This window comes from Dermochelys coriacea, chromosome 24, assembly GCF_009764565.3.
Source record: "Dermochelys coriacea isolate rDerCor1 chromosome 24, rDerCor1.pri.v4, whole genome shotgun sequence".
Classification (NCBI taxonomy): Eukaryota; Metazoa; Chordata; order Testudines; family Dermochelyidae; genus Dermochelys; species Dermochelys coriacea.
In genome coordinates this window covers 7,983,103-8,008,479 of record NC_050091.1, presented here as the reverse complement: position 1 = coordinate 8,008,479, position 25,377 = coordinate 7,983,103, and the positions used below count along the sequence as shown (strand labels likewise).

At 61.4% G+C, this 25,377-nt stretch overlaps 1 protein-coding gene across 3 annotated transcripts in view; it reads right to left on the bottom strand.

Annotated features, from left to right (window-relative positions):
- The window catches only part of CELF3 (CUGBP Elav-like family member 3), a 48,362-nt gene that overhangs the window by 3,119 nt on the left and 19,866 nt on the right, over positions 1 to 25,377 (bottom strand). The window contains exons 4-13 of one of the 3 annotated variants that reach the window (XM_038383026.2): positions 15,996 to 16,044; positions 14,995 to 15,123; positions 13,767 to 13,846; positions 11,763 to 11,906; positions 10,167 to 10,317; positions 9,844 to 9,993; positions 9,681 to 9,746; positions 9,186 to 9,284; positions 8,232 to 8,375; positions 7,540 to 7,675 (exon numbers count right to left, since the gene is read on the bottom strand). In XM_038383026.2, the coding sequence (XP_038238954.1) occupies positions 7,548 to 7,675; positions 8,232 to 8,375; positions 9,186 to 9,284; positions 9,681 to 9,746; positions 9,844 to 9,993; positions 10,167 to 10,317; positions 11,763 to 11,906; positions 13,767 to 13,846; positions 14,995 to 15,123; positions 15,996 to 16,044 (1,140 nt within the window). In that variant the 3' untranslated portion in view covers positions 7,540 to 7,547. Of the gene's footprint in view, positions 1 to 7,539; positions 7,676 to 8,231; positions 8,376 to 9,185; positions 9,285 to 9,680; positions 9,747 to 9,843; positions 9,994 to 10,166; positions 10,318 to 11,762; positions 11,907 to 13,766; positions 13,847 to 14,994; positions 15,124 to 15,914; positions 16,045 to 25,377 lie in introns of all 3 variants that reach the window. The other 2 variants (XM_043502227.1, XM_038383027.2) reach the window with 2 other exon arrangements.

Here is a 25,377-nt window from a genome sequence, read left to right as displayed (position 1 = left end):
TTGAATATTCCAGTTGAAATCCAGGGATTCTCCTCTCCTCCCGGACCCAAGGCCGCTGACAGGGGACCGTCCCCCCGAGGGGCTTCCGGAGTGTGGGACCAGCCAGCTAGGGCCCATCACCAAGTTGCTTGCCGGCTGCAGCGAGAAGGGGTTCAGCTCTGCCTGGGCTCCCATGGGCCTCCCCAGCCGCTCGCTCCATGGGCCCGGGGGCCTGGATGGAGCCAGGGAATGCTGGGCCCTGCCCTGCTGGTACGCGCCCAATCGTGCAGCACCTCGGACAATGGGGCCCCGAGTCCCCACAGCCCAAATAACCCTTCCTCTCCATCCCCCTGGCTCTGCACTGAGCTGCTTTTCCCCCGTCCAGGTTAGCCCCCAGAGGGGACACCCCCGCAAGAGTGACCGGGGTTATTCCCTCCGGGGGCACTGGCTGGCTGGTGGATCCTCCCAGCAGAGCTAACACATCTGACCCCCACCCTGCACCCCATAAAGTCCAGTGCCCACGAGGGGGTGTGTGTGCATGGCATATCCCTTCGCTGAAAGCAGATTCCCCAGCACACTCACTGCACGAGATTTCTGGATGACGTGGCCTCTGAGCTCAGCCGGGGGCTGCGTCAGTCCAGTGCTCTGTGGCCTGCACCCCCGGCGGCCGTGGGGAGGCCTCGCCCAGCCCACAGCGACTCCATGGGCCGGAGCTAAACCCAGCCCCGCCTGCCCGCACTCACCATGGCCTGCCAAGGGCCGCACAACAACCTCCACCCCAGTTGTAACCCTCTTGGCTGGTTGAATTCCCAGACACAGCCCCCCCCCCCCCGCCCACAGCACTGCACCAGCAGTGGATGCTCGCTGGACACCTCTGGTTGCCAAGTAACAGCCAATCAGGACTCTCCTTTAGCCAGGTTGCCAAAGGGGGTGCGGGGTGGGGAGGGGTGACTCATGCCAGGGATGGAAGGGCAAAGGCAGGGGGATGTTTGTGTGTGTGGCGGTGATGTTGGGGTCAGCTATAGTAGAGAAACTCTGGGAAGGGGGGGAAATTAGCACCGGGTGGGGGGGGAGGGTGTGGGCTGGAGCTGCCAATGCCAAGCTGGTGGGGGCCACCACCTCCTGCCTGCCCCTTGTCCACGCAGCTGGCGCTAGCAGCTGTCAGCTGTGTTTGTATGTGTGAAGTTGGCCTGAGCCTGCAGTGTATGGGGGGGGGAGGATCGTGCCCAGTCACAGCTGTGTTGGGGGCGGGGCAGGCACCCCTGGGTTGGTGAAACCCAATTCTGGCACTGATCTAACACGTGCCCCTGGGGCTTACAGACCCTCCCAGTCCGAAGGAGGTGCTGGTAAAAGGGGGGGGTGCAGCCCACCCCGAGCAATGGGGCCGAGTGGGGCATCTCTCCCCAGGTCTGTTTGAGGGTACAGCCTCCTTCCCCCACCCAAGCTATTCTCTCAGGGAGATCCAAGCTTGCAGTGCTGCAGGGCATCTGCCGGACTCATGGCCACCCTGTTCTCGGAGGTGTATGTGTCTTGGAGGGTTGGTTCCAGAAAGGCCAAGGCCTGGCCCAGCAAGATATCTATGGGTGTGACCCTGTTGCCCTCCCAGGAGGCTGGGCACAAATGTGCTGCCAAGCTCTGACCAGACCCTCCCCTGCCCCACGCCCATCTCTGGCAGACGGGGGGGGGGGGGACACTGGAGCCCTGAGGGATGGTTCATTAGAAGGATGGTGAGGAGCCACTATACAGACCCCTTCCTGAGCCAGGGATCGAACCCAGGCGTCTTGATGCCCAGCCCCTCCCCCAGTCACTACAAAGCCTCCTGTATGTGGCTTGCTGCATGACACGGCTCATGTTTCCCATTTGACTCTGATGTCACGTGGACCTGAGTATTTCCCCCCCCGCCCCACCTCCTCCTCTAAACTTTGTGCAGTGGTGCTGTGCAGTTGTTAACCAGCCCCTGTGTCCCACTCCAGAGGCAGCTGCATTTTACTCGTGTGCAGGGGGAGGTGCGCTCTATATAAACAGCGGCCCTGCCCTGCCCAAGAGGTGGCTGCATTCTAACAGTGGGTGCATGAGCTCCACATAAACAGCTGCTGTGCCCAACCACAGAGGACATGCCCCACTCTCCTCTGCCTATTCCCTGCACAGCAACTGGAGGCCTGGGAGACAGGAAGGAGGGGTCGGGGAGGGTTTCCTACTGTAGCTTGGGTAGCCCCCGCGCCGTGCTGCTGCGTTGGGAATCCAGGTGGCAAAGAGGGAGGTGGAAGGGACCCCCCCACCCTGGGCCTGCAAAGAGGCACTTTAACCCCCCCAAACACACACACACACACACAACGCGCAGAAACGAGCCCGACCCCAGGTCAGCTAAGGCCAAGAAACAAACCAAACGAGCAGCAAACGTGACACAAGCAATGACCCACAAAAAAAATGTTCTAAGAAATGGTTTTGGGGGGGACAATCGGACCAGAAAAATATCAGAGGAGGGACTGAACTAGTGACTAGGACAAGAGGACTTCTACACCAGTTTGGGTTTCGCGGCTGGTGAGGGGAAGAGGGTTTTTTGGTTTTTTTTTGGACCGGGGGATTTCACCGAACGAAAACTACTGTCCACTGAGACCACCATCAAGAAAAAAGACCTCACAGCACGGCCAGCTACGGCACAGGGACGTCATGCACCTGCTAGCTCCGCTCACATGACGTGTGTCCAAACACCACGAACCACAGGGGACAAGGAAGTGGAAGAGTAGCGCGAGATCAAGATACATCACTTCGGTCGGTCCAGCGGATGCCACTTACAAGGGGACGGAGCTACGGCTCTTGTGACAGCGAGGGATGGCTAGCGACAGAAGCATCTCAAGATATGATTGGTAACCCTGCCGGGGTGGGGGGGGGGTTAAAGCAGCAAAGAAAGAAAAGGGGATTTGGGATTTGTTTTTGTTTTAAATAAGAAAAGGGAAAAGGTCAAGTCAGCTCTGTATGTAAATCACCTTGTTTCTTACACAGTAAAAGAGACAAAATATGGTTTGTTTTGGACAATTTCCCCCCCCCCCCCCCGCAAACCCCTGCACCAGGGATGTCACCGCCGGGAACAGATGTGTTTTGATCTGTTGCGTGTCTGGGAATGTGCAAAGCCCCCACACTGATTGGGGGAGGCCAGTGTTGGGACCCCATCAAAGGCCTGGCTCGCCAGGGGGCTCAGCGCTTTGATGGGGTCTCTCGTTTGGCTACACAGTCTCGCTGGCTGCTTTGCCAGACGTTGGCCCTGGGGGGGGCGGAGGGGGTCTATTCCTGGTTCCACTGAGCTGTCGGCTTACCCAGGACAAGCCACTTCTCCAAGCCATTTCCCCTTTGCCTAGACAGAGCTCTTTGGGGTGGGGCGGGGGGCAGGGGGCTGCCTCTCCCTCTCCCTCTGGCTGTGCAGTGCCTGGCATGTGCTGGTCTACAGCCTCAGCCTGGTGCCGCAATACAGAAAATAGCGTTATCATGGAGCTGGGTGTTTGGGGGTCTGTCCCAGTGCAGGGTGGTGGTGGTGAGGGGGGGAATGTTCCCTGGGAAGGGAGCTCGGAGAAGGGCTGACATCTTCTAACTCTAAGGGGGGGGGGATTGCCTAGCCCTACAGTCACTTGATGGTCCACGCTCACTGGCCTCCCAATTGCCTCTCCCCTGCTAATCCGCTTGCCTCCTTTTAACCTGACCCTCAGCTGGCACTAGGCCTGATGGACAGCGTGCGAGTGATGGGGGCTGGATACTGGGGGGGGCAGGTGGGTAGCAGAAGCTTGGGGGAGGGAGCCTGTGAGCCTCAGCTCCATGCCCCCGCCCCATTTATGCCTGAGCCTCCTTTTGTCCCAACAAAGGAGGAAAAAAAGGATGAAGAAAAAAAGAACGAGAAAATAAATGGATGGGAAAGAAAGACACAGCTGATGGGAAACGGGCACCCTCATGCCACATACAGTGGGCGTGCCTCATGCCAGCTTGCTGGCTTGTTACCGCACTGGGGCGGGGGGTGCATGGCTCTTGGGGAGGGTGCAGGGCTCCAGTGACAGCTCATCCACGCCCCAGGCACTGTGCCCAGGTTTCTCCAGCAGCTCTGGCGGGTGGAGAGAGAGACACAGAATATGGGCGTCAGGGACCCTGCTGAGAACGGCCCTGGGTGAAATGGATAGGATGCTGGGGGGATGGGGCGTGGGCGCTGCGGGATCTCGGGCTGAGGGGAGGGACTGGGACCAGGGCGGGGGAGGCCTCCATGCTAGGCCTGCTGTCCGGTAACAGGGTGCTGGGACCAAGCTATCGTCCAGCGGCATGGAGCCCCAGAGTCAGGACCCATGTACACATTGGTGGCCTGATCTCACCCCATGGCAGCAGGATCAGGTCCCCCCTTTCACTCCCCAGGGGCGGCTTTCTGCTCCATGCTGGCATATGGCCAGAGCAGCCGGGCGCCAAATCCGGCTCCCGGGCCCGGAGCCTGCCGGCATGAGCAGGCAAATGAGGCCTTTGCAGGGGCTGAGCTGAATCTGGTGCTAACCGATGAGGGGTGACTGAGAGATGGGGGTCAGCAGGGGCTGTTCTGTACCCCTGTCCCCGCAACTCTGCCAGTGCCCCTCACTCCTGATCAACAGCCCCCCGCTATCCTAGCCCTGGGCTCCCCCTCGTGGCTTCCTCTCCTCACCAAACCGTGTCAGACAAATGCCTGTAATCCAGCCCGCCCCCTTCTCCCCAGCCAGCGGCTCTGTCCCAGTGCCCACGTTTCCCTCCACACCCCTTGAGGCTGGCGTTTCCAAACAAGGCCAAGGCATGGGCATGATGCCAGAGGGCGCTGCGGGTTCTCTCACCCTGAGGCCGTTCAGCCAGGGGACGGAGCCTGGCTTGTGTTTGTAAATTTCAGCCTTGCTACCCCCAAGACTCATCACCCTGCAAAGCAAACCCCATTGGCTTGGTGAACCAGTCACTTCCAGCGCCCCATTGCCTGTGTGAGTCCCTTTGGGGGACAGGCACCCAGCCACTAGGGTCCCCTGGTCCCGGTCTGTTCAGCCTAGATCTCCCCTGCCTCCGCTGACCGTGGCCCTGCGGTGCAGAGAGCACGCAGCGACTGTGGCATTCTCTAGGCACTGAGAAACAAAGGATGGGCTTGCAGAGAATGGCCTGAGCTGAGACCTGGGCTCAAATCCCTCCTTTGCCGCAGATTTCCTGTGTGACCTGGACACTTGTGACCTTTGTTGTTCTGTGCCTCAGTTGTTCATCTGTACAATGGGGTCAATAACCCTGCTTCTCCCCCCAACTCTTCATTTGTTTAGAGCATAAGCAACTTGGGGCAGGATCTGCCTCTCACTGTCTGTGCAGCACCTGGCACGATGGGGGCCCTGCTCTCAGTCGGGGTCTCTGCAGAGCCTGGCACAACGGGGCCCCAATCTTGGCTGGGATCTAAACGCTAATGCAATGTGGCTTACCGTAAATCCTTAAAGAAATGGAGCCCGCCACTGCAACGCAGTTGAGCCCCACCCCCGGTGGTGTCCCTCTGTCTCTTTTATGTGCAAAAAAGAAACTACGTTCAATGACAAAGACGCCACAAAACAAATGACCAAGCAAAAACAAAACCAAAAAACCAAACCAAAAATCAAACCAATGCAGAACGAGAAAAGACCCCGTGAGCCACGCACGGAGAACAGTTATCAGAACAAAAGCAGGATACGTTCACGTGCCACGACACACACAGACACGCACAGAACCCCCCCCGCCCCACGCTACGCCGCGCTGGGGGTCTTCACCTGGCTGAGACAGGGCTCTGCGCAGCACAGCCGGAAAGAACTGCTAGCAGGAGGTTATGTTCTTCTTTCTTAAAATACAGGGTGAAATTCTGTTATACAGATCTCTAAGATAGTGGGAGGTGGGATGGGGGGGTCAGGCTACATGCGTGTTAGCTATGGAGATATAGTGCATTATTTATGCAGGAGAGTGGAGGGGCAGTATTATCACTGTTATTTTAATGCTTGAGCTGGTGGGACTTTGGCGTGGTGTGGCTTTTCTTTCCACCCTGTATAAAAGCCTTCAGGGTTATTTACTGCCCTGGCAAGTCAGACTGTGGGCTCTTTGGAGCGGGCCATTCTGTGTCTGTGCAGCACCCGGCGCACTGGGGCCTTGATCTCAGCTGCTAAATAATAATCCCGTGTGCGTGTGTGCAGGCACTCCTGGTGCCTTTCTGTCCTCTGCTTGGGGGGGGGGGGGGGCTCCGATACGCTTGGTTATTTGAACGGCTTGATGAACAGGCCAGGGAGTGGCTGGTTGTGGGTCTCCTTCTTTCTTGCTGGAACGGGAAACGGCGTGGAACTTTTGCAAGACAAATGTACATTTTTGTCCAAATTTCACATGTTGCCATGTGGCCCACGTGCCCTGATTCCAGGCAGAGCTGGTTAGACAACTTGTGTGTGTGTATGTCTGACTGTCCATGTGTGTGGCGTAGGGGCGTGTGTGTGTGTGTGTGTGTACATGTATGTGCTCATGTGTGTAGAGATGTATGTGGCATGTGCGTGTGCCCAAGGGCATGTATAGATGTGTGTGCAGTGTATGTGTGTGCATTTCTATGTGCGTGTGTAATATATGTGTGCCCTTGACGTGTGTTTGTCTCCGTGTGTGTATGCATAGGTATCTGTGTGCCCGTGTATGTGTGTGCATCTGTATACCCATTTGCCTGTTCTGTTCATTCCCTCTGGGGCACCTGGCATTGGCCATGGTTGGAAGACAGGATATAGGGCTCGATGGACCCTTGGTCTGACCCAGTGCAGCTGTTCTTATGTGTATATGTATGTGTGCATGTATATATGTGTGTGTGCCCATGTGCGTCTGCCCATATGCATGTGTGTGCCTGTGCATGTGTGCGTGCCCATGGATATGTGTGTGTGTACGTATCTGTGGGGATCTGTGTGTGTATATGTGTGCCCACATGCATATATGTGTGTTTGCACATATGTATATGTGTGTCCCCATGTGCGTGTGTAAATGTGTGTGCCTGTGTGCATGTGTATCTGTGTGTGCCCGTGTGGGTGTGTATCTGTGTGCGCCCGTGTGCATCTGTGTGAGCCCATGTGCGTGTGTATCTGTGTGTGCCCATGTGCCTGTATCTGTGTGTGCATCTGTGTGTGTTTGTACCTGTGTGTGCCCGTGTGCATGTGTGTATCTGTGTATGCGTGTGTGTGGATGTTTGTGCCTGTGTAGCAGGGGAATCACAAAAATGCCACTGAGATTTTACCCTTTTTAAAAATCAAACTCTGAAATTCCTGCTACCATTTTCCAGGGCCTTCGGCTCAGTCCTGCCCAGGGCTGGGGGCTGTCGCCCTCTTGTGGCCAAAAGGCCCCAGGGCTGTATACCCTGAGAGCGGAGACGCCCAGCCTGTGGCCCTGGGGGAGGCGTTACCCCAAAGGGCTCTGTCCCGGCGGGAGGTAACACAGCCAGGGCCTCACCCCCGCACTCCCATTATGCTGCAGCTCACCAGCCCAGCCTGCTGTGCCCCCCCCGCCCCGGGGCTGTGTTTGCGGGGGGTCCCTGTGCACAGGGGGCAGGGCACCCACCTGAGGCCTTAGTACGGCCGGTTGGCGTCTTTCGGTCGCTTGAGCTGTACTTTCAGGCGCTTCATGCCGATCTGGAAGCCGTTCATGGCCTGGATGGCAGCCTGTGCACTGGCGGGATTGTCAAAACTTACGAACCCTGGGGAGGGGGTGGGGGTGGGCGCCGGGGAGGGGTAGAGAGGCAGGGGGAGGGGGGGCAGAGAGAGGCAGAGAATGCTGAGTGGCCCTGGGAGACCCAACTAGCCCTTTTCCCACGGCAACTAAGCCACTGGCTCGGGGTGGGCAGCTCCGCACCCGGACTCTCAGCTTGGCACCAGGGCTGCGGTATGCCCAGCTGCCCTGTCCTTGGGGGCCGGGGAGCCCGGGATCTGCTCCCCGAGGTTCAGGTCTGGGGGGCATCGATCAGTGGCAGGTACAGGGTGCCTGACGCAGGGTTTGCTCCCTCATGCCAGCCGCTGTGGGTGACAGGAGATGGGGCTAGGAGAGCCCTGGTCTGGGCAGATCCGCTGGGGAAGCCAGCTCAGCATCAGGCTCAGCGTCAGCCCCTATCTACACTAGGGGTTGCAACAATCCTTTGCCTGGGAGGTCGGCCCCTCGCCCCGGTGCCCATTGGCTGCGCCGGCTGCTCAGCGGGCTGGCCACTGGCCCACAATGCAGCAGGAAGGGGCTGGGAGACCCCCATTGGCTGGCCTTACCGAAGCATTTGCTCTGATTGGTCGCCCGATCCACGAAAACTTTGGCAGAGATGACGTTCCCAAAGGGCAGGAACATCTGCAGGATCTCGGAGTCAGTGAACTCCTGGGGCAGGTGGTAGATGAAGATGTTACAGCCCTCCGGGCCTGTGGGGAGGAGGCGGGTGAAAGTGGGCAGCTGCTCAGGACACTCCACGCCCTGGGTTCCCTTAGAAGCCCCCATGCTGGGCCCCCTGTTCTAGATCCCACACGCTGGACGCCCTAGAGCCTTCTGCTCTGGACCTCCCATCCAGAACTCCTCTATACCCTTCACTCTGGATACCCCAGTCTGGACCCCCCCATTCCAGACTGTTCCAGATCCCTCGCTCTGGACTCCCTGTTCTGGACCACTCTATATCCTCTAACTGGACCCCCACATCCTTAACTCCTCTAGATCCCACTGCTCGGGACCCCTTTAGACCCAACAGTCTGGACCCTCATTCTGAACCCCTCATTCTGGCCTCCCCAGTGTGGACCCCTCTAGGTCCCCCTGCTCTGGACCCTGTGTTCTACACCACTCTAGATCCTCTCATTCTGGCCACCATTCTGGATCCCTGCAGATCTCCCATGCTCTGGACTCCCTCTGTGAAGTGTTGGAGTCCTCAGGGAAGATGTGGAGGTCCTGAGGTGCACAGTGAGGCAGGTCCTTGGTGACCCCAGGCCACATCTGCCCCCCACGGACCTGTCCCTATTGAACGGCATTGGGGCAGGGCTCCTGGCATTGACAAGGGATGTCAAGGGCCCAGGGGCAGAGCTGGGGGTGGTTTCGGGGGGACAGGGCCTGAGGGAGTGGCGCCTAGTGGGTGCTGGGGGGGATGTTGTTGGAGGGAGCGGTGCCTAGGGGGTGTTGGGGGGATGATGTTGGGGGGCAGTGTCAGGGGAAAATTGGAGGGGGCAGCGGCTCTGGGCCCCACTTACCTTCCCGTTGCTGCTGCTGGGGGGGCGGCTGCTGCGTGAGGATGGCCGGCTGCTGGGGGAAGGCCGGGCTCACCAGCCCGTAGGCAGCAGGGTAGGTGGCTGGGGCAAAGGCAAAAGAGGGCATGAGTGACCCCTCGGGCTGGGCCTACGCGCCCCCAAGGCAAGGATCTGGGCCCAGGCCTGAGGCCCCCTCCCCCCATTGCTGGCCCAGCTTCCTTCCCCCACTGCTCCCCACTCCCCCTGTCCCCCCAGGTCACTCCACCCGCAGGGAGCCCCCTCCTTATAGGCTCAGTCCCCCTGGCTGCCCACAGCCCTGGGGGGTGAGGCTGGCACTGCCATGCCCTGGTGCTGCTCAGACCTGGCGCCAGCACCCGGGACGTCCCGCCATGCTGCTGCCTCCACCCCCCCCCAGCCCCCTCTCCTGCCCAGGGCCCCTTCCAGCCCCCCCCAGCCCTGGGGCTCCTTCCAGCCCCCTCCCCAGACCCGGTGCCACACCTGTGTAGTGCTGCATCCCGGCGTAGGCCTGCTGCAGGGGGTCCACGGGGGCGGCTGGGCTCTGAGCTGCGAGGCGAGACGAGAGCGGGAGGGGGTTACCCAGGGAGCCCCCTGGCTGAGCCGGGGTGGGGGTAGGGGGGAGCAGGCGGGGCGGGGCGCGAACCTGGGTACGGGTGGACCCCGTTGGTGTAGAGGGCCTCGGAGGCCGGCTGCCCCGTGGTCTGCGTGGGGACCGGGCTGTAGCCGTTGACACTGAGCGTGGCCGGGATGGCGGACACGGGGGTGGCGGCGATGGCGGGCGGCGTGCTGGTACCTGCGGGCGAGACACATGGTGGACGAGCGGGACGGGTTCGGGGCTCCCCCCCCCACCCATGAGGAGATCCCGGCTTGCCCACCCCCTCCCCCTCTGCAGCCTGCCGCCCAGGGGGGCTTTGCCCTCCCCGCAGACTCCCCGGCGTGGCCCCTCCTGGCCCGCGCCAGCCCTACCTGAGGAGGGGGTGAGGGGCGTGAGGGGCGTAGCGATGAGGCCGTTGGGGTTGATGGTGGCCATCTGCTGCATCTGGACGGCCGCCATGGTGGCCATGGGGTTGAGGTAGGCGGAGTGAGCAGCGACCAGGGCTGCCTGCTGCTGCATTAGCTGCGGGGGGAGAGAAAGAGACGGGGAGAGTCAGGGGGTGTCCGCTGGGCTGCTGGGGGGATGGGGGTAGGCCTGTCTGCAAGGGCACAAGGACCCGGGGGGGGGGGGGGGAAGATGTGCCCTGCTGTCCTGGCCCCCTCAGCTCTACCGCTGCCCCTGAATCCTGACCCGCAGTCCCCTGCTGTCCCCACCCTGGGCTCCCTCCCTCCCCCAGCTCTGCCGGTGCCCCTCAATCCCGACCCGCAGCCCCAGCTGGCCCAGCTCTGGGCTCCCCCCATCCCCGAGCTCTGCCGGTGCCCCTCAATCCCGACCCGCAGCCCCAGCTGGCCCAGCTCTGGGCTCCCCCCATCCCCGAGCTCTGCCGGTGCCCCTCAATCCCGACCCGCAGCCCCAGCTGGCCCAGCTCTGGGCTCCCCCCATCCCCGAGCTCTGCCGGTGCCCCTCAATCCCGACCCGCAGCCCCAGCTGGCCCAGCTCTGGGCTCCCCCCATCCCCCAGCTCTGCCGGTGCCCCTCAATCCCGACCCGCAGCCCCAGCTGGCCCAGCTCTGGGCTCCCCCCATCCCCCAGCTCTGCCGGTGCCCCTCAATCCCGACCCGCAGCCCCAGCTGGCCCAGCTCTGGGCTCCCCCCATCCCCCAGCTCTGCCGGTGCCCCTCAATCCCGACCCGCAGCCCCAGCTGGCCCAGCTCTGGGCTCCCCGCATCCCCCAGCTCTGCCGGTGCCCCTCAATCCCGACCCGCAGCCCCAGCTGGCCCAGCTCTGGGCTCCCCCCATCCCCCAGCTCTGCCGGTGCCCCTCAATCCCGACCCGCAGCCCCAGCTGGCCCAGCTCTGGGCTCCCCCCATCCCCCAGCTCTGCCGGTGCCCCTCAATCCCGACCCGCAGCCCCAGCTGGCCCAGCTCTGGGCTCCCCCCAACCCCCAGCTCTGCCGGTGCCCCTCAATCCCGACCCGCAGCCCCAGCTGGCCCAGCTCTGGGCTCCCCCCATCCCCCAGCTCTGCCGGTGCCCCTCAATCCCGACCCGCAGCCCCAGCTGGCCCAGCTCTGGGCTCCCCCCATCCCCCAGCTCTGCCGGTGCCCCTCAATCCCGACCCGCAGCCCCAGCTGGCCCAGCTCTGGATTCCCCCCATCCCCCAGCTCTGCCGGTGCCCCTCAATCCCGACCCGCAGCCCCAGCTGGCCCAGCTCTGGGCTCCCCCCATCCCCCAGCTCTGCCGGTGCCCCTCAATCCCGACCCGCAGCCCCAGCTAGCCCAGCTCTGGGCTCTCCCCATCCCCCATCTCTGCCGGTGCCCCTCAATCCCGACCCGCAGCCCCCTGTTGTCCCCAGCCTGGACTCCCTCCCCCATCTCTGCCGGTGCCCCTCAATTCCGACCTGCAGCCTGGGCTCGCCCCCCCCATTCCCCTGCTGAAAGCCCAGCGCCCACATTGGCGGGGAGCCCCTTACTGCTTGGGTGTAGGCGCTGTAGGCCCCGAACTGCAGGGCAATGGGGCTGAACATGCCCAGCTGGCTGGCCACCTGCTGCATCCGACGCAGGCCCCGCTCCTTCTCCGTGTCGGCGAATTTCACCACCAGGCTGGAGGAGGCGCCCTGGGAATCGAACCCCCCCGCAGAGGGGCTAGTTAGACAAGCAGAGCACAGTGACCCCCCCGCCCCGCCCCGTCTGGCCCCTGCCCCCGCACTGCCTCAGCCAGCCGGGGTGACACCAGGCCCCAGCCCCTCCTGCAGCCTCCATGCCTGGCAGCCTCCTGGGGAGCGTGGGAGGGGGGACAGGCTCCCCTCCTGTGTCAAGTACCTGCTCCAACCCCCTCTGCCCATGCCCGGGATGATCTCAACCTTCCTCAGGTCATAGGGCCTAGTGGATAGAGCACCGGCCTAAGCTTCCAGACAGCAGGGTCTCTGCTGCTCGACGAGCTTGGACAAGTCGCAGCCCTGCTCCGTGCCTCAGTTTCCCCACTCGTCGAATGGGGCGAACTATCCCAACCTTGTTTGCAAAAAGGGCTTTGGGGGTCTACGCATGAGCAGGGCTTGGGATCAGAGCGACTTGATCTTCCCGTCCTGCCAACGTTTTCGAGATTCTGAACAATGTTCCCCGCCCCGACTCGGGGTGAAAAGTTGAAAAGCTGGAACGTTTTCCTGAAGCGCCTAAGAACTGTTCCTTTCGGGGCAGCCTGGACATTTGGTTTCTTCGATCAATGGGTTTCCAGCTCACTCCGACGCGCTCATGCCGCAAACTCCAAAGTCGCCTCGACCCGGAAAACGGGCGTTTTTTCGCCACAGGAACGTGGAAGAGGGACGTTCAGACGCTTCCCAACCGTCGGTTACCCACGTCGAGAAATTGTTCCCAGTCCAGACGTTCCCACGGCAACGGTGTTGCCCTGTCCGTGCTTTTCAACTAAAAAACGTTTTCTCGGAACATTCCCGCCTGACTCTCGAGGCTGCAGTGGCAAGCTCGGTCCATCAGCGGGCAGAAGAGCCTCAGGCAGCATCCTTGCCCCCTGCCCTGGCGCTGAGCTGGGTCCCTTCCAGGTGGCAAGTCGGGGGGGGGGGCTGAGATTTGGAGCTGCCCACATGAGAGGGTGTGAGAGGCAGAGGGGGCTGGAGATCCTTGGACAGGCAGACAGGGTCTTGCTGCCCCGCCGGACCCATGCCTGGGTGCTCACTGGCTGCCCGATTGAGGCTGCAGGGGAGATCAGAGGCCTGGAGGCACGAAGGCCCTATGGGGTCCATGCAGCCCGTGCCCCTCGGAGTCCCCAAGGGATGGGGGTGTTGGAGCAGGAAGGGCCTGGGGGGGTGTCTAACATTCACAGCCTGGGCGGGCAGACTCGTGCTAGCCAGGCTTCAGCTCAGCTGGCACACTGGGGCGGCGATTCAGGCTCTGGAGCCCACCAGGCCTCCCGGCTCTGAGCTTGAGAGCCTGCATCTCTGCCAGAGCTGCGACCTTCACCCGGCTGGCAGCGCGCTGGCTCGGGCCACGCTGGCGTGAGTCCGTCCACCCAGGCAGGCTGGCTCCCAGCTGCAGGGTAGACGGGCCCTGTGCGTTCCCAGGATGCTGCCGAGGAGCCTGGCCCTGTCCCCACGGACAGACAGACAGACCCGGCATCATTCTCCGACACGTGGTGGAGAAAGGGCTCAGAGAAGCCTGGATCTCACCCTGCAGTGTCTCAGTGGGCAGGGGGACCACGAGTGCCCAGGGAGGCCCAGCTGGGTCGATGAGTGCCCAGGGGTGGGGAGGGTCCAGCCGGGTCAGTGAGTGCCCAGGGGGTCCAGCCAGGTGAGTGAGTGCCTGCGGGGCTGAGGGGCAGCCAGGTCGGTGAGTGCCCAGCGTCTGCCCTGGGAGATGAGGGGTCTGGGAGCCGGGTCTAATGCTGAGCTCCCCACTGAGAGCCATGCCAGGAATCGCCCCCTCTCAGCCTGTCCCCCCCACCCCCGAGTGCCGGTGTGCCTTACGGGCAATGTCCGGCTGCCGTGCAGTGTGTTGATGGCGGCCTGAGCCTCGGCGTGGGCCTGGAACTTCACGAAGGCGCACCCTGCGGGGAGAGAGAGTCAGTGCCATCGGCGGGGGGGCAGGCAGGGCCTGAGCGCACACAGACACCCCGAGTGCACCCCCCCGAACGCAGGCAGACACCCTGAGTGCACCCCTCTGAACGCAGGCAGACACCCTGAGTGCACCCCCCGAGCGCACACAGACACCCCGAGTGCACCCCCTGAACGCATGCAGACACCCCGAGTGCACCCCCCTGAATGCACACAGACACCCTGAGTGCACTCCCCCGAGCACACGCAGACACCCCGAGTGCACCCCCCTGAACACGTGCAGACACCCTGAGTGCACCCTTCTGAATGCAGGCAGACACCCCAAGTGCACCCCCCCAAGCGCACACAGACACCCCGAGTACATCCCCCTGAACACACACAGACACCCGAGTGCACCCCCCCAAATGCACACAGACACCCTGAGTGGACCCCTTTGAGTGCACACAGACACTCCAAGTACACCCCCTGAACGCACACAGATACCCCGAATGCACCCCCCGAGCGCACACAGACACCCTGAGTGCACCCCCCTGAACGCACACAGACACCCCAAGTGCACCCCCTGAATGCACACAGACACCCCAAATGCACCCCCTGAACGCACACAGATACCCCGAGTGCACCGCCCTGAGCGCACACAGACACCCCGAATGCACCCCCCCCAGTGCACACAGACACCCCGAGTGCACACACGCTCACAGCCCTGCCCCCTTCCCCCCCCAGCCAGGCACCCCTGTACAAACGTGCCCTCCCGTCTCCACCCATGAAGCACACAACCACGCCCCCCACCCCCCAGCGCTGGCAGGGCCCCTGTTAGCCCTGCATGCTCGGCCCTGTCCAGCCCCCTTCACCCCTGGAGCAGGGCCCAGCCGTGCAGTGGGCAGGGGTGATGAGCGAGCAGCCAGGGAGCGTCACCCGGGACAGCTGCAGGGCCTGGGGTGGTAGTAGGGGGATAACATGGGAGAAATGGGCAGGAGCCCTCAGGGCACCAGGTGGCCAAACTGCCTCTTCCCTGCAGCACAGTGCCCCCTACTGCGCCCCCCACTCTGCTCCTGTTGCACAGCACCCCCTACTGCGCCCCCCACCTCGCTCCCTGCTATGGGGGCAGGGCCAACGGCAGAGGCCCAGGAGTGGCACCTACCTTTGCTGGTGCCGTCTGGCCCCCGCAGCACTGTGCACTCATCAATGTTCCCAAAGGGCTCGAACATTTTCCTGACGTCCTCGTCCGTCTGCTGCTTGCCCAGCATCCCCACAAACAGCTTCCGGTCTTCTGGCAGGGAAGAGGCAGTGCTCAGTGGGGAGGGGGCCCATTCGCCCCCCACCCTGCCCTGCCCAGGAGCCCGGGGAGCCTGGGGCGGGGGTGTCGGTCACAGAGCACAGTGCTCAGGACCAGATGCCTCCTCTCACCCCATCCACTCGGCCCAAGCTTGGATCACGGACGGCAGGAGCCAACCACTAGGTTGATGATGGGCAGGCCCCGGGGGTCCTGGATGGGGGGGTATGTCTGTCGTGGGCACTGGAAAACATCTCAGCTACGCTTGGCTGGATCTTTCCACCCCTAGGGCCTAGGCTGCCGATCCGTCCACCTGTCCTTAGCTCTGTCTCTCCAGACCCTGCTCTGTTTGTCTGTCCCTGTCCTTAGATGCTAGAATGCTAATCTGTCTGTCTTTCTGTCTCCCAAGACCCTGGCTGATCTATCTATGTATGAATCCATCCCCTCCATATCTATCTATCTATCTATCTATCTATCTATCTCCATACACCCATCTATCTATCTATCTATCTATCTATCTCCATACACCCCCTCTATCTATCTATCTATCTAGCCAGCCCCCTGGTATCTGCAGGGAGCACTGTTCGCCCTGCCCAGTATTAATCTGATGTCACAAGAGACCAGGGTGGGGAAAGCCTCAGTCAGGAATCCCAGGAATGTGAAGGGGGGACTATTGGAAGACACCACCCCCATCTGATCCCAGCTTTGCTCCCCAGAGACTGGGAGGCCCGGGGTCAATGCTGGAAGTGTGTGTGTGGGGGGGGGGTCCTGTCGGGGCAGGGAATTACCCCTTTGTTCTGGTGGGGGTTTAACCAGGGGTAGCTGGGGTTCCAGGGCAGCCCTGCCCCCTCCCCACGCCCAGCGGGTACCTCCTCTGCTTTCACTGTCTGCTGGCTTCACCTGGATTGGCCGGTTCATCTGCAAGGGGGAGAGAAAGAAGAAACATTGAGGACGTGTGCAGGCAGCCCCTGGTGCTCAGAGAGCAGGGTGCCCCGCCGGAGATGGAACCATCCAGCAGCCAGACCCCATCCACCCCCCAACAATGAGCCATGAGCCCCTCTTAGAGAGAGAGAGAGCCTTATCCCATCATACAGAGGGGAAACTGAGGCACAGGGTGTGTCTGTGACTTGCCCACAATCACCAGGCACGTCAGAGCCCAGATTGGAACCCAGGAGTCCTGACTCCTAGTCCCGTCAGCTATAACCATTAGATAACACACCCCTCCCACAACCAGGAATGGGAACCCAGGAGTCCTGGGTCCCCTTTATTTAGTGTGGATTTGATCCAGTGTGAGGTGCACAGGAGACACCCGGGAGAGCCAGGCCTGCACAGCACAGGGCCAGTTTCCCTACCTATTGCCACAGCCCTGCCCAAGAGGTCCCGCCCTGGGCCCCAAGAACAGCTCAGTTTGTAGCCAGCTCAGTAGTGACCTCTCTGCAGTGCCTGCCAGCCAAGCGCCTGTCCCTGGCTACTCACTAAACAGCCAGGGTTGGAACTGAACTGGGGACAACGGCCCCATATCCCATTTCCCAAAGCACCCAGTCTGCTGCCCTGGGGCCGGATCAGAGCTGGAGCCCCCTGGAGGGGAAAGGCCCCATGTCCCATTCCCAGCCCCCCAGAGCCAGCCAGTCCCTGCAACCTGGGGCCAGATCTATCCTGGTCACTTAGTGGGGAAAGGCTCCAGAGCTGGTCTGGGGGAAGGAGTAGCCAGCAGAAACCACTGACACCCTCAAACCCAGTGTCCAAGACCCTCTCCCCAGCTCCCTGCAGGAACACTGGCCCCACCCCCCGCCCTGCAGCCCCGTGACCCTAGAGCCCCACTGGGGCTTTGGGTCCAGCGTTGACTGGGAGGGGAGAACACCTACCGAGCCCTCCACCGTGCTCCCTCCTGGAGCAAAGCCAGCCAGCAAAGGGAGGGTTAATGCAGAGCCATGAGATTAACTCAGCAGGTTGCTGGGACAGTTCTGTAAAAGCATCTGTAATCATATTACAGGAAAGCAGCAGCTTGGAGGGGAGGCAGCCCCCCCGCCCCTCTGACTGCATGGCAATACCATAACCTCCCCCCGCAGCAGCTAGGGTGACTAGATAGCAAGAGTGAAAAATCAGGACACCTTTTTCCGGGGTGCTGGTGGTGATAGAGTTGCATATATAAGACACAGCCCTTACTATCAGGATGCCTGGTTGCCCCAAGAGCACCGCCCGGGGCAAGGGGGTCTGGGAAGAGAGACACCCCACAGGCAGAAGCCGGGGAGCGACTGCGCCAGCAAAACCCCAGGGGTGAGCATTGTCTCCAGATGCTGGGAAGTTTGGGGGTCCCAGTCCTGATCTTGAGCAGGTCGATCCCAAAGGCGGGTGGGCGCCATGACCAGGAAGGGGAGCAGCCAAAGGCTCAGGGTTGACATGGCAAGGGAAGACCGGAACCCAGATATCCTGGCTCTGAGTCCAGCAGCCCGTGCCCTGGCCTGCCCCTTTCTCCCCACAGTTCGGAGAGTTCTGTGGCAGTTCGGCCCTCCATGGAGGTGAGAGAGAGATTTAGGCCCAATTGACAATACGCCAGGAGCTGGGGGGCTTCAAACGAGGCCATGTTGAAACCGTAGGGGTGTGTGTCTGTTCAGACAGGTGTCAATCCGGGCTAGCCCCTTGATCTGGGCCCGTCACCATGGCAGCCGAGCGCCTCACCATCTTTCCTGTATTGACCCTCCCAGCACCCCGGAGAGGCAGGCCAGGGCTCTTATCCCCAGTGTACAGATAGGGAAACTGAGGTGCCAGTAGTTTGCTGCCTCACCCAATGGACTTTTGAGGATCTGGCCCAAGGTCACACAGGGAGTGCGTGGGACAGCAGGGATCTGAACACAGGGCTCACAAGAGCTCTAACCACTGGGCCATCTTTCCTCCCATCCATCCCCTTCCCTAAGGTATTGGGCCGGATCCCCAGTGACCTCCACTGACTTCAATGCAGCGGCATCAGCTCACTGTGGCCACAGCCCCCCGTGTACCTGGAACCACGTGCAGTCCCAGCGCTGCCCCGCTGACTGACCACAGGGCTGGTGTGAGCAGGAACACAACTTATCCGGAAGATCAATAAGAAAAAGGCTCCGGATTCGCCCACTAGCCACAGGACCCGAGGGCACCTGTTCTTATTGCTCCCGTGCTCCCAGCCTGGTCACAGGCATGGGCAGGCAGAGGCATTGCCAGGATGCCAGCATGGCTATTTGGCCCCATGCTGGGGCTGGGGGATGGGGACTGAAGGCCGCGGGGGCGATGCCAGACGCTGCAGTATCCCGGTGCCCTGTGATGCAGCTGGCATGTCTGGCAGGGCATTGCCCACCCACGCTGCCTGCACTTTGCACCTTGTGTCTCTCCGGGGAGGACATACACGGTGGGCGGGGATGGGGGGGCACAGATCCCACCCAATCAGTGTAATTAAAGCCCTGCTCATTGCCCGATGGATCGATTATTACTAAAATACTGAGCTCTATTGATCAGGCAGAGATGGCGCAGGGTGTGTATGTGACACCCCAGCAGGGCTGCAATCCCTTCCCTTCATCCTGCTCGGTCGGCCTCCCCAGCAAAAGGACTGAATCTAGCTTCAAAGCAAACACTGCCTCACCAGCCGGCCCAGTGCAGGCTAGACATGGGCTGTCTGGCAACCTCACCCCCCAGCCCTTTTCAGATCAGCCGGGCTATTTATCTGCCTGTTGGCTCTGTCTGTGGGATCCACCTCTCCCTGTCATATCTGTCCATCTCGTCATCCATCCATCTCCCTACCTATCCATTCACCTGTCCTTCCAGCCAATCCATAACTGTCCATCCAGCCGCTAATCTAATCTCTCCAGCCATCCATCTCAAAGGCACATATCTCCCTGGGAAGTGTCTAGTCAGAGATCCCGGCCCCCTGCTCAGACACGTCTCACAAGCGGCCTGTCACTCACTGCTGTTTTAGGAGCAGGTAAACCCCTCGGACGCACCCCCCTGCCTGCCTGGAAAGAGAAAACACACCCCAGTTCCCCAGCGCTGCATCTTCCTCCACGTCCTCCTGCCTTGCTTTGTTGCCAGGTTATCTCTGGTTGCCACAGCAACCGGTGCAGCATGGGGACCGCTTTTTCCTCTCGTGGTAAAAAAACAACAGGGCCTGGCAGCATCCCAAGGAGCCGGGCCTTGTCAGAGCGGCGTGCCACCCTGAGCCGGGCAAGTAGGCTGGCAACTGGGCACACAGGCCGGCAGACGGGCCCAGGCCAAAGAGGGGCAGCGTCCCTGAGTTTTCAGCCCCATTTAGTGCATCGGGAATGTGGTCCTGGCAAGACAGACCAAGAGATCAAAGGCCTCGGCTTACGCCTAACCAGGGCAAGGTTCCCAGGCCCCCTCCGACCCCAGCTTTGCTCCACCTTGAGGGGGCAAGAGGGCAGCTTGGTGACCCCGGAAGCTCTCTGGGCATGTCTTTCTTTATTCGAATATGCATGACAGTAGCATCCGGATGTCCCAGCTGAGCACAGCCCCTGCCCCAAAGAGCTTGCAGCCTGAATAGACAAGGGGAAACTGAGGCACAGAGTGGGGCTGGGACTTGCCCACAGTCACCCAGCAGAGGTTGGAATAGCAGCCAGCTCTCTGAAGTGCCAGGGACATGCCCTAACCACTAGGCCACACCACACCACACTCCCTCCTGAAACTGGGGTGATGGAGAACCAGACAGAGACAGGCCCACAACTCCCATTTCACCAGGGCTGGCACCACTGCCCTGGGCTGGATTTGAACCAGCACCCTAGAGGGCAAAGGCTCCTATCGACAGAGTACCGCTCTGTGTTCGGCCCCTGTCCTAGGGCCCGGGGGCCCAGCTATTAACCCCCACAGCAACTGGCGGCGCCAGCAGGGGAGATGTGGGAGCTGGCGGGGCGCAGTGGGGACGGAGTGACCCCACTGTACGCAGGGAGCACACGTGGCTGGCAGAAGTGGGGGTGGGGGAGGGGGACAAAGGGCCATGGACTTATCACCTGGGAAGGGGGAGACAGCCCAAGAGAACAGCACCGGGGACTGCATCACAGCTGCTGCTCCTCGGGAGAAATGGATGTATCTGCTGCTCTCCCCCAGGCAGGGTTTGGCTCCTCTGGGGTGGAGCAGCTGTTTATACAGAGAGCACAGGGTCCAGCGCTGAGATGCAGCCACCTCTGGGGTGGCTGTTTATACAGGGAGCCCTTACCCATGATAAGACCCTTGTGGCTGGGATGTGGCCACCCCACCATGCCAACCACCAGCCCCAGTGAATCATTGCAGGGTTATGCTCTATGGCACATGGGGGCTTAGCCCCATAGAGACTTGAGCTTGCCAGGCCTCAGGTTGGTCGCCAAGCAGCCAGCCAAAATCCCCACTCCTGGTGCTCACAGAGACTGACTACGGGTAGGGCTTTGGAGACGGATGTCTCTGGAGGTGAGGGCTGGGGGGAGACATCGGTCAGTGCTATCCAGCCGGCCTTGTCCCCCAGCGCTGGGGCCGCTGATGGCTTTGGCTGGACGCGGAGATCCACCACCAGAACACCGCCGGCAGGGGCTGGTGCTGCCCCCCCAGGGAACTACTCCCTGCACCTGGGTTGGATTGTGGCTGTACATCTGGGGAAGCCAGCTAGGTTGCAGGCCTTGAGCCCCATTGCACGGCAGGGAATCGCGCCCCATCCTGGCAGCTCAGCCACGCTGCTTTCCAAAACCAAATTATTTGGAGCTCTGCATGAGCAAATCTCTGCAGGCCGGCATTGTGGGGCGCAGCTAAAGGGGCAGGGCAGTGTGGGGGGGTACGTGATCCTCCATAGCAGGTGCTCTTGGCACAAATCAGCTGATAAGCCGGGGGCTTTACAATGAGTTGGGAACTCGGGGGCTGACAAGGAAGGAGAATTCATTGCAATAACCAAGGATGCCCCTGCTCAAGCGTCTCATGTCACAGGGAAGGATCAAAGCCCGGGTTGGGGTTTTGGGGAGCCCCACCCCACCCCCCACACCCCACGAGCCGCGTCGCTTTCTGCGTCCATGACAAAGTCATCGCAACCTCACCTCGCGGGGCCGTCACGCCAGGGGGAGAAAAAAGCAGCAGATGCCTGGTAACCATGGCAACTGGAGAATATGAACCATGGCAACCGCCCACTCAGCCCCAATTTACCCACTGCGTTACCTAGTAACCACGCTGACATCACCATTTATCTTTATAAACAATGCCAGGGTTGGGGGACGAGTTGAGCAAAGGGGAAGAAAAACAAAGGTTGGGGGTGTGTGTAAAATCTCCAAAATCTTCAAGTGGGAGGTTGGGGGTGGGGGGAAGTCCCAAGGGGAAAAGGCAGAAATACGCCCCCCCCAACCCCGCTAAATAGCCATCCCCTGGCAGCTGTTTATACAGGCCTCCCTCACCTGGTAATGAGATGCAGCCATGGCTGGGGTGGGGAGCAGGGGCTGCTTAAAAAGGTACCAGGTACCCCTCATCTGACAGCCACATGCAGCCACCTCTGGGGTGGGGCATGGGGAACTAGTAATACAGGGTTCCCTTGCCCAGCACTTAGATGCGGCAAGCTCTGGGGAGGGGCAGCTGTTTCTATAGGGATGGCTCACCCAGCTCTGCTCGACATCTCTGGGGTGGGGCACAAGGGCTAGGTGCCCTTTGCCTGGCACCGAGATGCGGCTGGCTCTAGGTTGGGGGCCGTGGCCTATGTTTAACCCAGCAACACCCTGCCATGTATCACCCCGGTGGCTGGCGCTGGGCCCAGCCACCCCAGAGGGTCACCCGGTTGGCGCTTTGTGCCCCTGCTCAGGACCCTAGGGTGTCCAGGCAGCTGGAGCCAGAGCCCTCCTGTACCACAGAGACCATCAGCAACTGTGAGCTGGCCGTGCTGTGTAACAGGTTGGTGCACTCCAGGCCCAGCCCGCGCCAGCTCTGCCTGGCCCAGCATGCCAGGTGCCTCCTCCAGCACTACTCTGAGTCCCTTCCAGTGCCCCTATTGTGGCAGCTGGCTCCTGCACCGGGGCAGCGCCCTGCAAGACAGGCATCGTGCTGAGGGCGGGGGCTCACCCAGTGCTTCATTAGTAATGAAAGAGGTGCTGGGGCTCAGCCCTGACAAGCCCTGCTGCCTGTTTGCCAGTCTCGGGGGACCCCCTCTGGATGCCGGCACCCCTCCGTCCTTGGGGAGCAGCCCTGAGGGCACAGGAGACGCCAGGCAGCTCCCAGCTGCTGGAATCAGCCGCACAGCGAAAAGGAGCGTGGCCCGGGCATGCATCTCTCCTGCCCCTTCAGACCCTGCCAGTGCCTGGGGATTATGCAGCGATTACCCATGGCCCCACGGGTGACCACCTGGGGTGGGGCGAGGAGGGGGCTGCTGGCTACCCTGCCTAGCCTGGGCTTCAGACAGCTTCTAAGTGGGGGGCAGGGGTGACACACTGCTCCCGGCCTGGGGGACTCCCAGCCACGGGCCAGTGGGCTCCTCAGGGTTAATTTAGTCTAGAGAGAATGAAAACAGGGCTGGGTTTAGCTCCTCCCCTTCACTGCAGGAGACACTTGGGGGAGGAAGGGGACCCCCCCCGTCCCACGAGGGGCACCCTAGCAGCGTTGCTTTGCTGCTCGGTACCATCCCTTCTCTCCTCCCAGCCTACCCGCCCCAGGGGCTGGAAATGGGAGCCAGGCTCCCAGGGCCGCAGGGGGCTGGCGGGAGCTGAGCGGTGGCGTCCCCCTGACGGAGGGCCCAGGTTCAAATCCTGGCATAGGCAGAGGGAGGCGGCTGGCCGAGGCCTGGTGCAGCTTGTGGCCAGGCTGCCTGTGTGACCGACGTGGGGTTTGAAAGCGACTCTGACTGGGCCAGGCAGCAGTTCAGACTAGCCAGCCGGAGCGGTTCCCTCTGCTCTTAGCAGCGAGCTCAGGGGAAATCCAGCCCAGATGGGCCGTGGTCTCCGCTCACGCGCCAAGCCACTGCTCTCTGATCAGATCCCACCCGGCCAAGCCACTGAGATCCGGGACTGAGCCAGTGTCCTAACAGATCAACGACAGCTGGTGCAAAGCGGCGGCCCTGCCACCGGCTGCAGCAGAGCGTCCCCCGTTGCCACCAGTTGAGGAGCTGGGCCCCTGCATGGCTAGCATCGGGGAGCCATGGGATGAGGGAGATGCTGGGAGATGCTAAAGGAGAGACAGCTGGGCCTAGTGGGGAGGGCACTGGGCTACAAGCAGGATGCCTGGGTTCAATTCCAGGACTGACACTGACCACAGGCAAATCATTTCTCCTCTTTGGGCTTCAGTCTCCCCTCCCACCTGTGTCTATTCAGCCAGGGAGCTCCGGGTCTGGGCAGTACCTGGTGCAACGAGGCCCTGATCTCGGTTACTCTGTGTTTGGGCAGTGCCCGGCATGACGGGGCCCTGATCTTGGTTACCATTTGTGACACCTGATGATAAGCCCCTGAACAGAGACATGCAATCGGGTAATTGTTGCTGTCAAGACCATCCCCGCTGTAACTGGGGCAACTGGCTGAGGGGCAGTTGCCATGGTAATAAATACCATCCTAGGACGGAGCGCTTGGCACAAGAGACTCAGAGCCGGCGGCTGGCTTCGAGGGAGGGCTGGGCAGTTTCATGGGCACTAGCTACAAACTCTCCAGCTCTCCCGCGTGGGGACGTGACCCCACCACTGCTGGGGCCAGGGAGAAATGTGCTTCCCTTCGGCCCCCAACCTCATGCAGCACTGGCAAGCTGGCCAGTGCATTGTGGGACCGTGGGGGCATGGGCCACTGCCTGGGAATCCAGATTTGAGAGCCTGATGCCCTCAGCCGGGAGGGGAAAATTCCCCGTTCCCTTATTAACCAGAAAGGAGAGCACAATTATTGTACTGAGCAAGAACTCTCTAGCTAGCCCATGGCTGTTAGAAATGAAAACCCATCAGGTGCGACATATCCCGAAGAGGGGAAATAACTTAGGGACTGGCCCTTTGGGGGATACAGCTTTCAGCCCATCCCACCCAAGCCCCCCAGAAGGATTGCACGGCTCCATGCCAGATCCCCGCCCCAGCCCAAGGCACCGTGTGCTCCTGTCTGTGCTGTCATTGGCCCGGGAGCCCTCGGCAGGGAGGGGATGTTTGGGTTTGCACAGTGGTCTCTTAAGCAGTCAGCAGGAACCAGACTCGTGGCCCGGAGGCAGAAGATTCTGAGCTGCTTTGCACAAAAACAGAGGCCCCAGGAGTCCCCAGTCACTGGGTGACCCCAGGAGCTGCCACCCAGCCTCTGAGTGAGGGTGGAGCTGGGTGGCTTGGGGATGGTTTTTGGACGGTATAGGTCGGGCTGAGGACACGCCAGCGACTTGACCCCCCTGACCCCCAGATCAGAAGGCAGCTGCTCTAATCCCACCCCTCCAAATCCCACCTGCCCCTCCCGCCTCGCCTGGGATTTACCACGCATAAATCCTGGGATTATCCAATCAAATTGAAAGCTTCTTAGGTCCCGGCATGCAGTGCAAGCCCCGTGCCGGATGGCAGCAGTAATGCCGTCTGGCTGGTGGGGTTCAGGGACCTGATCCAGGGCAGGGGACAAGGGAGGGGCGAGTGGGAGAGCAGCCAGCAGAGCTATAGCAAAGCGTCCCAAGATCAAGTGATCCCAGGGGGCTGGGGGGTGGGAAGGATCCCAGCAGATCCCAATAGATCACCCTGGAACCTCAGCTGCAGTGAAGCTGAACCCAGCCCCCAGGCCACCCTTTGTCCAGAGCCGCGGTTCAGGGCTCGGGGCGATTGTGGTGGGAATGAGAAGTGGTTAGTGCTGGCTGGGGACAGGCATCTGGGGCAGAAGAGTTGTGCAAACTTCCCCTGCCCCAGCGCTGCCACTACCCCTCAATCCCGACCCACAGCCTCCTTCTATCCCAGTCCTGGGCCCCCCTCCCCCAGCTCTGCTGGTGCCCTTCAATCCTGACCCACAGCCCCTGCTATCCCAGCCCTGGGCTCCCCCTCCCCCAGCTCTGCCAGTTCCCCTCAATCCCTACCCTCAGACTCCTCCTATCCCAGCCCTGCCCCCTGAGCTCTGCCAGTGCCCCTCAATCCCGACCCTCAGTCCCCTGCTATCCTAGCCCTGGGCTTCTCAACCACACAGCTCTGCCAGCGCCCCTCAATCCTGACCCACAGCCCCCTGCTATCCCAGCCCTGCCCCCCCAGCTCTGCTGGGGCCCCTCAATCCTGACCCACAGCCCCTGCTATCCCAGCCCTGGGCTCCCCCCCCCACAGCTCTGACAGTGCCCCTCAATCCTGACTTGCACCAG